The sequence below is a fragment of the Typha angustifolia genome, chromosome 4, assembly GCF_048772165.1.
Source record: "Typha angustifolia cultivar Huaian chromosome 4, ASM4877216v1, whole genome shotgun sequence".
Classification (NCBI taxonomy): domain Eukaryota; kingdom Viridiplantae; phylum Streptophyta; class Magnoliopsida; order Poales; family Typhaceae; genus Typha; species Typha angustifolia.
The window spans coordinates 2,678,323-2,693,076 of record NC_133242.1 but is presented as its reverse complement, the minus strand read 5'-3'; the positions used below and the strand labels follow the sequence as shown (position 1 = coordinate 2,693,076).

The following is a 14,754-nucleotide window of genomic DNA, read 5'->3' as shown; positions in this document are numbered from 1 at the left end:
ATTTAGCGTCCTTTTTCTACCTCCCCGTGTTGGCCTTTTCACGTGCGAGACCACAGTAAGGAGGTGGCGGTTCAGCGCACCGCGTGACCACTGCCTCTTTTCTCTTTGGGTTCAAAAGCTCTTTTTTTTATCACATTCTTATGCCTAAATTTACTTTATGTTATTCTTTTCTTTCTTCTTTCTCAAATGGAGCCCCACTCAAAATTAATTCAAATATTCTTTTTAATTATATTTGTTATATAAACTCATCAAAAGAATACGTTGGAAAATATTTATATTAATTTGGACAAAAACTCTTACCAAAAAGTACAAGAACTAAGATATTTTGTAAAGAGGCTAAAACCTTTTTGGCTTTTACCTTCTCGCCTTGGGTCATTAGGGGGGAGTAATTAATGAAGGGTTTTGTGGTAATTGAGTGGGATTATAGTGTTGGCGTGGGAGGTGGAAACTGACCAACTCTGTTCAAATGACTTGGTCAAAGAAACCTCAATGTCAGGTGCCTAATAAGTAATTATGGCATGTTTTCTTGAGAAGAGGGAAGATATTAAGTACAATCTTTCTTTTTTTTAATTTTCTTTTCTTTATAGTAGTAGATAAAGATTTGAATGTAATTAATGTTCATGGAAGGAGACAAGATTTTGGCGCATTCTTAGATAATTTAAATTATCTTATTAGTATATATACTTATGCTTAAAATTATTTTACTTTTCATACTTTAAAATATAATTGTATTTTTGAGTTACCGGATTATAAATCAGTTGAATTTGTTTAATAATCTAATTAGGCAGGTCAACTCGTTTAAGGGAATCCGATTATCCTAACCCTAACTCTATTTAGTACCAGGTTAAAATTTGGCACATTTATCATAACGACTAGGGAAACAAAAAAAGTCCTTTTATTTTTTTTCTATTAGTCGCAAAAGTAATAATAAAATTGATGATTTAGGACCAGCTTCTTAACGAATTATAACAAAAGAATCCAATTTAGTACCAAGAGTAATGTTGTCATAAAGATTTATTAGTAGGCCAGATGTGTCAGTCAGTGCATCAGATTCTCTCATGTTTAGGTACCTCCATTGTTGAAAGGAAACGTAGTTCTGATGCTCTCTTTTTCAACTTTAGCGGGTAGAACGCACTGGGCAAAAGGCATCACATTCAACAACAACCCAATCTTTTCTCTCTCTCTCTCTTTCCAAAGAATTTGTTTCAATTATTTTGTAGTTGTGGTTATAAAATGCTCCATTAATCTCGGAAGATACCTGCCCAAGTACAGCTATAACCAATGAGACGACCAGTATTCACGAGTTAATCTGGAGCTTTATTGGGTTCCCATAGACATGAGAGATCTCAAGAAAGAGAGAGAGAGAGAGACAGATAAAAGTCTTAGATTCGATGAGCAGAGAGATGAACTCCTCAATCAGCGCAAGGCAAAGGATAGTCCAATATGTCCTTCAAAAGGGCAAATAATTATGTTTGTGTTTATGTCTCTGTCTTAGTGGGAACGTTATTGAAAAAAACAACGACAGCAATATGGAGATCAATAAGATCATCGCTGGCTTTGGGTTGATCGAAATTGATCAGTATTTTATCTCCTTAAGTAATAATAAGAGTAAAATGATCCTTAATAGAAACAGTCAAAAGATAAAAAGAGGTTTGAAAGTAGAGCAGTAAACTTGAGCAATATCTTGGAACATGCTCTGCTTTCACAAGCCAAATTTTACTGGCCAAGTTTTTTTATTCGTAATGAACAAGAACTGTATGTAGTCCTTATACTATATATGTTATGGTTCGCGATCCCAATCTTGCAAAATTTTACCATTATATTCCCAATTTTTTGGGGGGGCATTTGTTGCATGGAGTAATAGAAACACTAGAGTTGTGATCAGAAGAATTTACAGCAGTTCATAGAAATTGTATAGAGCGCAAAGAAGTATATATATATATATATATATATATATATATATATAATGGAACAGAAGTGATGAGGTCTTTTTCTAGAAAAAAAAATATTCTAAATTTTAAATCTAATTTCAACACTCAATCAGAACGGGAATCGTAGCCATCGGAGGAGGAGGAGGAGGAGGAGGAGGAAGAGTAGTAGATGGCGGCGGCGGCGCGGCGGGGGGAGGTGATGCGGAGGCAGAAGAAGGAGAAGAGGGAGCGGGCGAGGTGGCGGAGGGGGAGGCAGAAGAGGAGCTCGAGCATGTGATCGCTGCTGAGCCGCTCCGTGTTGTTGCGCATCACGTGCTGCTGACACAGCTCCGCCGACTTCCGCGCCGCCGCCGCCGCCCACGAGCTCCGCACCACCATCTCTCCTCTCTCTTATTCGATTCGGCTCGCTGCTTCCTTTGCTCTCCTTCTCTGTTTTAATTTTTGTTCTTATATTTTGACCCCCGACCTCTTTGTTGTGGTTGCCGTCTCGTAATTTGCTTCCCTTGCCCGTTTCTTTCACGGAAAGCGGAAAATAGAGGGCAAATTGCTGTCTCAGTAGTGCTCTCCAGGTGCCGGAAATATGTGTTGAATTAGAATATAACTCATCATGATGTAGAAAGATGATATACATCTTCGGTCCCAACTACGATCAAATTCAGGCATGTGAGCGTCGGTTCCACTTTGTTCTTGTGGTCTGCTATGTAGAGGAAAATTTCAAATTTTGCAATAGATTGGAGAACATAGGTAAAACTGCAATTCGCATACAAATAGACCATTAGGAGAGCTGGTACGAAGATCCCTTCAACCTTTAGCTCTAGGCTCTGCACTGGAATCACACTGTTTCCATGCGTGGGAATTTTTTCTGAGCCTTATTTCACGCAAGAACATTGTACTACTAGAGAAAGGACTGATCACTGGTGGCTAGAAATAAACAGTAGCATCCAAAGTATTTAAGCATCTGCAATGGCACATCTGGAAGCCAAATGCCAGATGGCAAAATTGTGCATAAAGAGCATCAACTCATGGGCGTCTACAGACCAAGAATAATACCAGCGTGCATTAAAGCAAAAAATATTGGGTGTAACCAACAATTATTTCATCTCACCCTCCAAGCAGATCTTAAGGTTATGAGAGTCTCTCGATGGTAAACCAAAATATATGCTGTCTCACAAGTGTCTACACAAGTTTCAAGTAACACAGATGAAGAGAGAGAAATTAAGAAAGCCAATGACTAAATCATCAGAAAGTACTTTTAGATAAGACACGGCTTCAGCATCATCTGCTGCATCTTATTCATGCACTACAGTTTAGGACCAGAGAAGAACATACTGGGTCCCTTTATGGAATGGTTCGCTGATACAGAGGCAGGGCTCCCAAAGCCTCCCTTTCTGCCCTCTCCTTTTTCACCTGCAAGAATTCACAAAAAAATAAATACAAATGGCAAGAATTTAGACAGGAACAAGAATACTGATAATGTGCTAAGTTCCATTTCATGGATCGTAGGCTTGTAGATATTATTTATTTACGTAAATACGACGAATTAAAAATCAATTAAGCTTCTTGATTATTGTCACTGCATCCGATAGACAAACATAACCTGATGAGTGATAACCACAACAAATTAAACTAGGGTATATCTGAACCCTCAAACAGTCAGGAAGGAGGGCAGATATTAAGGTAGTTGATGCTGCCTTTTTTAAGGACTAGAAACAGAGCCTCTCAATGATCACCCAAATCTATTTTCCGATAATTAGATTAAATGTAAATTTGGTTCTTTTGTAACATATAATGTCAATATACGAGGGTCAAGAAAACCCAAACTCCCTCTTCTGGATCAGGCCCCAGGCCAGGCTGATTGACCTGGATATGACAGGTTCATTCTATATGGGGTCATCCTTATTTTGCACTTTAGTTTAAGGCTACTGGAGGAAGCAAGATAAGAAATGGGCCTATCTAGTTAAACTGAGTGACCATGATACACACACACACACACAAGAAAAAGTAGTTTGGACCTCTATTATCTTTCCCTTTGGATGTGTGATGCATCAAGTCTACCAGAAGAATACAATACACAGTGATGACTTACCAGAGCCAACATATCGCTGAGATAACTTCTAAATGGTGTCTGCAGTGCCTGTAGAAAAAGATAAGCAAAAAGAGTTTGGTCATGCTGATCAGAATAATGGAGCAAAAGTCGATATGTATCCAACTCACTACATCACAATAAAAAAAATCATAATACTTAAATTCAAATTATCAAGGAAAACCTGCTTCAAATTATCAAGGCAAACCCGCTAAAAGCATTTGATCAAATACTAGATTGTGAGAAAGGTGAATAGAAGTTATGAAGCTAACTTATCAGCTATCACAAGCATCATTGCTGGCTCAGATTTTCAAAAGAGAGACAATGGCACCAAAGAAATGCGCATCTGGTTTTGTATGCATAAGTACATATAGCAACAAGGATTAATACAAAACCCACTTTTAAGAATAACCAATATTCATTAGAACATGCATGAACTAGATAATTCGAAAAATAATAAAATGTCATGATGTCTCAAGAGCATGGTTTGACGTTTCACCCAAGTGGAACAATAATGGCCAAAAGTTAATAAAAGTTCAAAACCTAAACTCATTGGTTAAGGTCGAAACTATCAAGATTTCTGTTTTTGACATTTATATTGGACCACAATAGACTAAAATAATTTGATTTTGGTTTAAAATATTTTTTTTTCCTAATGTTCCGAAATTCGGTATAGAGATTATGATTAGCCGCTAGAAGAAATGATACTTGCTGATCATATGGCTGTATTAGTCACCCGTATCAGATTAGACTATTTATTAATTATGTAATATTTAAATATTATTTAAAAATATAGGAAAATCTCTAACAATTAGGAAAAATAAGAAAATAAAAATTAGTCACACATATAGCCTAAAAATTAAAGAAAAAACTCACTTATTAAATTTTGAGTAAAATTTATTAAATTTTTATACTTATAAAATATTGCTACAGAAGTGAGATGAATGAAGAGAACGGAATCTCTTCACTGTTGTTCTGCAACAATAAGAAAATAGAAGTTAAAAAGTGGGTGAGAAAGAAAAAGAAGAGAAATGAGAAAAATAACCTCACTAGAGTTCACCAAAGTGCAGATTAACCAGAGGGGAAATTAACTGTTAAATGAACTTGGTGAAGTTTTAGGCGTGAGAAGAGTATGTATGAGAGATAGTATAAATGCTAAAAATTTTATAAAAAAAACATTTAGGAACATCAATTACAAACGTCTCCTAAGTCAAATATATTTTAGATTTGACTTGAACCTTAAAAAATTAAAAATTTGGTTGATCTAGTCAAAACTAGCCGATCTCAAACCAAAACTAGTCACTACAGAATTGGTCGATGTAACTCAAGATTAACTGATTCTGGGAACCATGATTTTTTCTAGGGGTCAAAATTGAAACCAACCAAAATAGAAACCGAAACTTCAAACAATGCTCAAGAGTCAACAAGATAGGCAAATCTTCCTGGTATCACTTATTACAATATTACTACTGTCTCCATTGTCCCAACTGAGAAAAGAATGTAGTAGCCGTTATTGAAAGGAATAGCCTCCATTTGATACAGGAAAGATCCTTAAGAGAACAGATAAACTAGCATTAAGAACGATATCCGTTCAAACCAATAGGAAAAGTACGCCTAAATGAACATTATCATACTTCATAAAAAGCAATGAGGTCTAGAGTCCATCAAATAATATTAGGAATAAGTTTGAATAGTAAGTTCTAAAAAAGCAACATTAGAATTAAGAAATAAAGATAGATGTGGCACTATTGCACCCACTAAAAGCAATTTTATAATTGCATTCCTTAAATCTAACCTAAATGGTCAAATATCAAACGTTTCTATCAATTATCTTACAATTTTCTTCAATTCATGAAGTCAAATATCAGAGTTCTTGTAAGGACCTCAGATAAGATAACATTGGTTTTGAAACCACAGAAGCATTCCAAGTGACCATTCCATACTGAGAAACTGTCAATTAGCGATCAAAAGAAAAAAAAATCATTTATTGTATAAATATTGTGAGGGCACAATACAAGAAGAATGCAGTAAATTGCCATTCGTGTATACGTGATATTAACGCTTTAGGCTCCACTATCAAACACATAATAAACCAATCAAGGAAACAAGAAGAGATTCCAACACCTATTCCAATACTTCATCCATGATCAAGGAAACAAGAAAGGATTCCACAACAGAAAGCAAGTAAAAGAATGACCTGAAGGTCCTCGGACAAGTACTCGTGCTTCATGGAGAGATCCATGGCGCGCTTGAGCCGCTGGTTCCGCGCGTCGACGACCTCCCGGGGAAGCCGCGCGAGGGCCTCCTTGATGTCCAGATCGTAGTAGGGATCATACAGATCGTCGTATCGAAGCCCTAAAAGAAGTAACAAAGAGACCAATTTTCAAGACCAAGATCGAGATCGGAGATCTTAATATTTCCAGATCGGAAACCCTAAGAGGGATAAGGAAAAAGGGGATTAGGGTTACCGTATCTCTTGAGGCGGCCGGAGACTGCCTTCATGTGCTGGCGAGCGAACCAGTTCTTCCGAGGGTTAATCAACCATTGCACCAAAGAAGAAGACGATGCCGCCATCGGAATCCTCCTCGTTTCCTGACTCCCTCCTTCCTTTCGGATCTAATCTCTATGCGGCGATAGATTTGGAGGAGCGGACCGTCGGAATTGGGAGACAAATGGATGTTTCGAGAAATCGGGTGTTAAACGGATCCGATATCGACCCGAACGACCCACCAACTGGCACGGTCCCAATCCGGAATTATTGGGCTTTGGCCCGGCCCATTTATATTTCCTTTGGGAAACTATTAAAACTAACCTACTTTTTGCCTTTATTATCAAACAAATATTTATCATTTGACCATTTGCTTTTAATCCTCCAAAACACCATGAATAAATTTTTAATCTAATATCATGTTACTACTACTGCTCACGGCTGTGCCGGTCCATAACAAAAGGTCATGAGTTTAACTCTTCTCTTAAATGTTAGGGCGGATGCTTCAAAGTAAATTTAACCTATCGACAAATGATCTATATAAGAAGATTAATCTAATAACAACTAACCGAACAGAAAATACCCTATTACCTTTAAACTTAAATTTTTTTATAAAAAAATATAGACTATTCCTCATGATATCTACTCAGAGTTATTAATGTCATTGTCCAAACTTGTGTCAAGAAGAACAGGTCAGACTGTAGCCTATCGATGTTGAATAGACTCTGCTTACTCTAACTTCAAATTGGTTAAACAAGTATCCAATTCTGGATGTTTGGTTTTGATTGGTGTGCCAAATTTTTGTATAAATATATCGCCGTGTTGTTAAATTCAAGTTCAAGTTCCTTTTCCTAGAAGAGGGGGGATTAGGGTTTGAAATATAAATGCTAAATTGAAAATTGATAGAAATATAAAAACTTATATTCCTCTTCAAAATGGTATATATTATTCTCAAATAGAAGAAGTAGTAGGCCCATCCATGGTTTCTAAAGTTTGGCCATTATATCTTGACCTCTCTTTTGGCTGTTACACTAAGAACAGCAAAGAAGTCATTCCACATTCATGAACTGAAATTTTTTTGGTCAGACGCAAGGTCAAAACGACCAAATGAATGCCTCCTCTGTTCTCCTGCAAGTTGCTTTCAAGAGTAGTGATTTATAATGTAACAATTGTAAAGGCCTCTGGATTAGATCAGTCAATAGTTCGGGAGCTCATCATAATTTAGTGAAAGGCACCCTGCTTCTACTACCAAGTTGCAAGGTAGGCTGATGCTTTCTCCTTTTCCAATGCCAGCCTTTATAAGGATGGTGAGAAGAAGAGAACAATGGCATTCTACACCATGGCATATTGGTATAGGCTAGTGTTGAAAGTTATTTTGTTTTTAAATGTAGAGCTACCATATGTCATGCCCCCTTGGAAGCTAGCAAGAGCAGTGCTCTTTGTCCCCTTTCCATTAATAATCTAATAGACATAAGCCATGAGCATTATAAGTACTTTATATGTATGTATATATATATATATATATATATATATCTCCTCATCTAAGCCTTATCCTGCATGGCATCATTATCCATGGCAGACTTCCTAAGTTTTCAACACCATCTGTGTCCAGAATCAACATGGAAGGAGAGCTGGCATGCTTGAAAGCTTGCATGAGATGGACCACAAAAATCTCTTTCTGGTGGTATCCAATGTGAACCAGTGTGGGCTCTAGGAAGACTACACACACACAGTCACACAGACACACACACACACACACACACACACACATATATATATATAGAGCATTCGATAATTGCATCTGATCATATGTAGCCCAAAATGTAGGAATTTACTGCACCCAGAGACTGGGAGACGAGCGGTTGCCATGTATTTTCAGAATGCAAGAAATTCCTGCAGACGGGTATGCAGACGATCCGCTGAGTAGGATAATCTCGAAATCTTTGTTTGGCCATCCACAAATTGAAATGTGGCAGTGAAGTCGAAGCTATAGCAGTATATGTGGTCAGGAATGGATCAGTGAGTGGTTCCATTTACAGTTGGAATTTGCAAATTGACAGCCTACATTGAGCTAATGGTGAATGAATGGCTTCAGTTGATCATGTCAAACAAAGAGGCTTATAGAATCTTTGATATCTATTTACTTCTTTGATCTTGAGACTGAGCACAAGGAGTTTATTTCTTGGACAGCAGTAGCAGAACAAGTAGGCATTGCAGAAGAAAACTAACAATAAATTCTTCTGAAACATCTTTAGATGCTGGCTTTAGCATACACTATTGAGATTTATTTAGTGAAAGTCATAAAGCAATTACAGATTTCAGCAATCCACCCCTTCCGCTTGGTACTAGAGTGCCAAACTTTCTCCAGAACTTTATTCCCCAACTCTCAAGTGGACAAGATGGAGAAAAATTTAAGCATAATGACTATGTTGTTGGACTTCAAATGTAGCGAATTGATCTTATTTCTCAGATGATTCTGAACAAATAAAAGGCATCAGGTTGAATGGATTGTACAAACTCTGCTGAAGAAACAAAATGACATTCCACTTCAGCTGGAGAAGAAGAAAAAATGAAGTTCCATATGGCAACTGATGAGTAGATAGGCAGGCACCCATCAAGTTCCATAGCACCTGGGCAAGATCAGAGCTATACAATCTGATACAAGAACCAAATAATGTACATCGGTTGCGCTAGAATGATCTGGAAAGCCCTTCAGGCATTAACCATCCACTGCATTGATCGGAAAGGACTTTGTTCTAGGGAGAGAGTTTGGCAGTAGACCAGCATCATAGAAGCTCTTAGAAGTAAATATATCATCAGGGCTCTCAGCGTTCACCTTATAATTTGGGGCCCTTTGGATATCCAAGTCGCGGTAGCTATTCAGGTAAGACCCTGCAATTGTATCAGGATCACTGCTTTCTTCCATGACTGAGTTTGTTTCGCAAAGAGGAATGCCAAAAGAGTATCGCGTGCCAAAGTGGAAGGACTCAATTTTCCCATTAGAAGCTCGGAATGGTTTTGTCACTGAATCTTTACCTCCATTTGCTGCACCTAAGTCCCAATTGACAAAGTCTATAGATGGATGCAAAGCTCTCCTTGATTCTCGACGTCGAATTCTATATTCTCTTAGTTTTGTTTGATGCTTTGATCTTAGTTCTCGCAACTCAATCCTGTAGTCATCAGCAATTACCTCAGGATGCTGTTGCAGGGAAGAACTAGAGCATAACCTGCCTAAATATTTTCTTTCATTACACTGCTTGTCCCCATTCATGTGTATAATCTTCTCATCTTTGGCTGACAGATTAAGTTGGTCATCTCCATCAATCGAAGCTTGCGAATTAGAATCAATTCCATCTGGTTGGCTAGATGACACAGTCACTTCTGCCATCATGCATTGTTTAGGTCCCTCAACTTGGTACTTTATCTCTTCGAATCGTCCATGCATTTCAGCACACTTACAGTGAAATGATTGCAGATCAGTACAATCTAAATTTTTTGCAGTAAGGTAGTCTAGAAGTGAACCACATGATGATTCATTGGATGCACAAGTTTGGCAGAAGGTTGTAGTTGTACCAGGAAGTCCTGGCATTTCTTCTATACCTGGCCCTGGCTTCCATTCAGGTACCAATAGAGCTAACTCCCCGTCGATCATTTCTGCTATTCTAGTCACCTCATGATCAGTTATGTCTAACTCGGCAACCATCTCTGTGGCCACACTCAGTGCAGTATCAGCCTCAATGTCAAAAGAGAAATGAATGTTCCGAACATGACCTGCATAATAAATCATTTCAAGCCATAAATTCCTTTGTTTGTATCATAAGAAAGGTTCAGAGATTTGGAAATCACTTATACCATCTTTATCGGCAATCCTAAGCCTCAAAAAGATCTCTCCATCTTCTCTCCTCCTCCCCTTGATTGTGATATCCACATCTGTAAGAGGATCATCCTCCTGGCCATGGAAAAGATCAATTCCGTGGGCCTCCATGTCGGTGTCACTGTACTCAAACCCATTTTCCGTCATTGTTTCTTGATTGAAATCATTGGAATATCCACTGGTCATTAAGGATCCATTACTTTGAACAATATTAAGAGAAGGTTGTCTTGATATATAGCTCATGTTGCTGATGTCCCCTTCCCCAGAAGCAAAACCATGATCGTCAATGAGAAGAAAAGGATCCTTAAGAAGCTCCCTCGCTGGAAGTCTTTGGGATGCCGTGGCCAAGCATTTTTCGATGAATTGCCTTACCTCCGGATCTTCAACTTTGTACAGAGCTTCGGGCTTCATTCCCTATCAACAAAATGCTAATTATCCCGAGCCATATGAAAGGAAATCGAATGCTCGCAACTCATGAGTATTGTTCAGAAATTAGATCTTACAGAGATAACTTTCTTATAGATCTGCACATGATGGGTACACTCACTATACGGGTAATCGAAGGTAACCATTTCCAAGACGCACATCCCAAAAGAGTATATGTCCACCAATTCATTGTATTCCTCCTCATACACCTCCGGAGCCATGAATTCAGGCGTGCCTGCCGAAATTGGAATAACCATCTAAATCATTTCTTATACTGAACCAACAAAAAAGATGGGAAAAGAAAAAAGATAATAATTTCTCGCTATCTTTGAAGTGTATAATAAGACCCCTAAAATGCTAGAGCAACCGAATGTTTAAAAGGAGCAGCAGCTACAATCTGTTTACCTACGACAGCATGAGATTTACGGAGGATGGCGGCGAGGCCGAGATCGCCAATCTTGACCTCCCCTTGGTTCCCATTGATGAATATATTGTCACACTTGAGGTCCCTGTGGATGATAGGGGGATCATGGCTGTGGAGGTAGAGAAGACCGCTCAAGATTTGCCTACACCAATTCTTCACAGCCCTGATGTTAACCTTTCTATGTTTCTGCCTATACCTATTCCAACAAAAACAAATCATAAACAAATCAAAATAAAAGCTTATACAACCCAGAACACCGCCAAACAAAGAAATAGATGCCTAAAATCCAAAACTTACTGCCTGAGAGTGCCAGAGGTGAACATCTCAGTGATGAAATTGATGTTCCTCTTGGAGATGTCGACCCAGGAGGTGTAAAATTTCATGATGTTCTTGTGCTTTAGGGTCTTGAGGAGGTGGATCTCACAGTAGAGCCTCTCCAAATCCTCAGGGCTCTGAAGGAAGTCATAGAGCTTCACCTGGTTCCAGGCAACCTCAATCCCCTCATACTCATCAAAGGCCCTGTAACTGCAATCAAATCATAAACAAACCAAATCAGAAATCTCCCAAAAAACAAAAAAAAAAAGGAAAAAAGGAATATTCCAACAAATAGACAGAAAATTAGAGGAATGAGATCAATACACTGTCTTTGAAGCTCCCTTGCCCAGGATCTCATTGTACTGCACATAAAAAGAAAATAAAAATAAAATAAACCAAGTTAGAAACTTTTTAAACATCTGAGGGAAAGGAAGTGATCATTGTTCATGATTACCCTGCCATATCTTCCAGTGGGATCAACTTCTACAAACTCCGGATAATCTGGATCATCACTGGCCTTATCACCCATCATTCTTCTTCCCCTCCTCTAGACAATAGTCTCTCCAAGGACCCAAGAACCACTACTCCTTGTGCTTCTCCTTGGAGGCCCAGAAGAGGGATTGGAGAGCGAAGGCCAGATATTTAAGCATAAGAAGCGGATAAAGGTGGGAAGAGAAGAGGCCAAGAGAAGCAATTCTCTTGTTTGTGGAAATGCCTAGATATGTGGGAGGAGAAACAGAGGAGAGGGGGAAGATAGGCTAATGGCTTTGTGGGGGATTGCAATAAAAGAAGACAGCGGCTTACAACTCATGCTAACAAAGGCTGTTTCTTTTCTATTATTTTTAATTTTTATTTATCTATAGTTTTCTCTCAAATGGATTGAATGCCCTTCCAAAAGGACAAAAGAAATAATAATAATAATTTAAAAAAAGGACAAAAGGATTTCACTCTCTTTCTTAGGATCATCCACTGGCAAGTCTTTTATTAATTATTTGTCCAAAATAATAATAATAATAATAAGAGTAAAATTGGGATTTAATATTTTTAATCTCTATAAATTTAATTCATCTTCACATGGGCCTTTTGTTTAATTTAATTTTACTTTGACTCTCTCAAAAGAGTAAAATAATTTTTTAATATTTTTTTTAAATATAATTCTCTTTTAAAAAAAATTATGAGAAATTGAGTGAGGGTTTAAATTTAATTAATCTAAAACTAAAATTCCTATCTCTTTTTTCTCTCTCATCAACCACCCAACCACAGATTCAAGCCGCAGGAAACATATAATTTAAGACTGAAAGAAAAAAAAAAAAAAAAAGAATATATCTTTAGGAATATTTTATGGTTGAATTTTTCCAATGTCAAAATAACTTTGGCCATTGATTTGAGCCAATTAATCTAACCACTGAGATAAAATACTCATTAATATTTAATATAAACAAGATGTTTCCTTGTTTCTTTCAACTGATCAACACTGCATTAGGTGATAAATTTATATCTAGAGCTTCTCATGGTGATTTCTCAGGACATCAGACAGCATTTATTATTTCCTATGTGGGTTTTCTTTTTTAATTTTTTAATACAAGCTTTTCTAAAGAGTGACAAAAAGGAAACAAAGAAAAATATTATTCAAGAATGGCTACTTAGGAGATTGAGATAATTATGGGAGTATACAGTTGTAACTTAAACCTATCCTTCTGAAGAATATATGGACAAATTCCTATCTCAAAGTGGATATTACTGTTTAAACTCTTGTAATTTTCTTTTAATCCCTCAAAAAAAAAATCCTCTGTTAAAAATTAAAAAAAAACTAAAACATTTAAATATACCCTTGATTTAACTTTAGAGATATCTATTTTGTATAGAGTAAACTATAATTAAAAATAGAGAGAGAGAGGGTGTTTCTTATAAATTTCTCAATGAAATTTTTACAATTATATTTTTGTCCTTTTTTCATTGCAATGGGTCAATAAGACATGGAATTGTGTAATTTTCATTAAAGTGGGTAGTATATTGTAAATTTATGGTGTCGAAAGATATGAAGAAGTTGTGAGTTATCTTTTCAAAGCGGGAGGAGTCTTTTGTTTGACGAATATTAGCGTAGAAGTAGTAGTAAACTGCAGCTTGGTGCCGACTCAAATGTGACATATGGAAGTTAAATTCAATCCTCAATCCAGTTGTTCAAACCTAAGATTAAGACCATTATTTCATATTTGACCAACTGGATTATAATAACTCCAATTTACTCTCTGAGTCTCACTGTGAACAAAAGAATAATAGAGTTTTTGACCAAACTCTAAACTTGTCCCAATTTTTCTTTTTTTTTGTTGTTATCTAAGGAGAGAAAACGGTGATGCGTTGATCTGATCAGCGCTTTATGTGTAGTAACAAACAAAATAACGATAATAAGTCAGTCGGACTTAGTTGAATCTATTACTATTTCATCTAAAAATTTATATGTGACAAATTTTAGTTTTGTACATATACTGATAAAATTAGCTTCCAATCAACCGAGCCATCAGGTTTGAGAATAAGTTAGGATCTCTGAATGTTCACCAGTCTGCCAATGGAAACACCATTTTCTGTATGACTTACATGTGTTAAGCATGCTGTCGGTGTCATTTTATTTTATTAACTTATAAATATGAACGTTGAATTTATTAGGGTTTCTATCGGTTAAATTTAGGGTCTATCTATTTCAACAAAAAAGTTTCGGACAAAAAATTCAAGAATATGTCAAAAAGGTAATTATAAATTATTCTTTTAAAGTTATTTAGCCATCACATCAATTAAAGTCTCTCTCTCTCCTTTTAAACATGAAAAAAAGAAGAAGATAAAGAGTTAACCCTACTTAATAAATACTTAAGCCAGTTCTCTTAAGAAAATAATCACAACGTAGTAATTCATGCAACTTATAATATAATATTTGTGTGGAAATATTATTAGGGGAAATTGAGTGTCAAAAGTAGGAAGAAAGTTCTCAAGATAAGAAATTAAGAATGACATTAAGGTGACGATATGTATTAGAAACCTCCTTGGTATATCGTTAATGTAATTTATTGGGGTTTTTATATATGACTAATTTGCAACAAAGAATTGACCGAATCCGATGTGAAATTTCTTGGGTGGAAATTAAATTAGTAGGTGAGTAGGCTGAAATGTTCACTTAATTTAATACTTTAATCTTATGAAGAGATGCTGAGAGAGGAAATG

At 36.7% G+C, this 14,754-nt stretch overlaps 2 protein-coding genes across 2 annotated transcripts; both read right to left on the bottom strand.

The window, feature by feature from the left end:
- Positions 1-2,962: 2,962 nt before the first annotated feature.
- On the bottom strand, positions 2,963-6,664 carry LOC140759649 (cytochrome b-c1 complex subunit 7-2, mitochondrial-like). The gene is made up of 4 exons (XM_073096264.1): positions 6,483-6,664; positions 6,212-6,369; positions 4,018-4,065; positions 2,963-3,338 (listed from the first exon to the last, which is right to left on the bottom strand). Exons 1-4 carry the CDS (start codon positions 6,586-6,588, stop codon positions 3,270-3,272), a joined length of 381 nt encoding a protein of 126 aa, XP_072952365.1. The 5' UTR covers positions 6,589-6,664; the 3' UTR covers positions 2,963-3,269.
- A 1,686-nt stretch (positions 6,665-8,350) lies between these two features.
- On the bottom strand, positions 8,351-12,345 carry LOC140758985 (probable serine/threonine-protein kinase WNK1). Its single transcript, XM_073095422.1, has 7 exons — positions 11,996-12,345; positions 11,866-11,903; positions 11,524-11,751; positions 11,208-11,422; positions 10,880-11,037; positions 10,355-10,790; positions 8,351-10,273 (listed from the first exon to the last, which is right to left on the bottom strand). The coding sequence occupies exons 1-7, from the start codon at positions 12,071-12,073 to the stop codon at positions 9,222-9,224; spliced, it is 2,205 nt and encodes a 734-aa protein (XP_072951523.1). The 5' UTR covers positions 12,074-12,345; the 3' UTR covers positions 8,351-9,221.
- Positions 12,346-14,754: the final 2,409 nt, after the last annotated feature.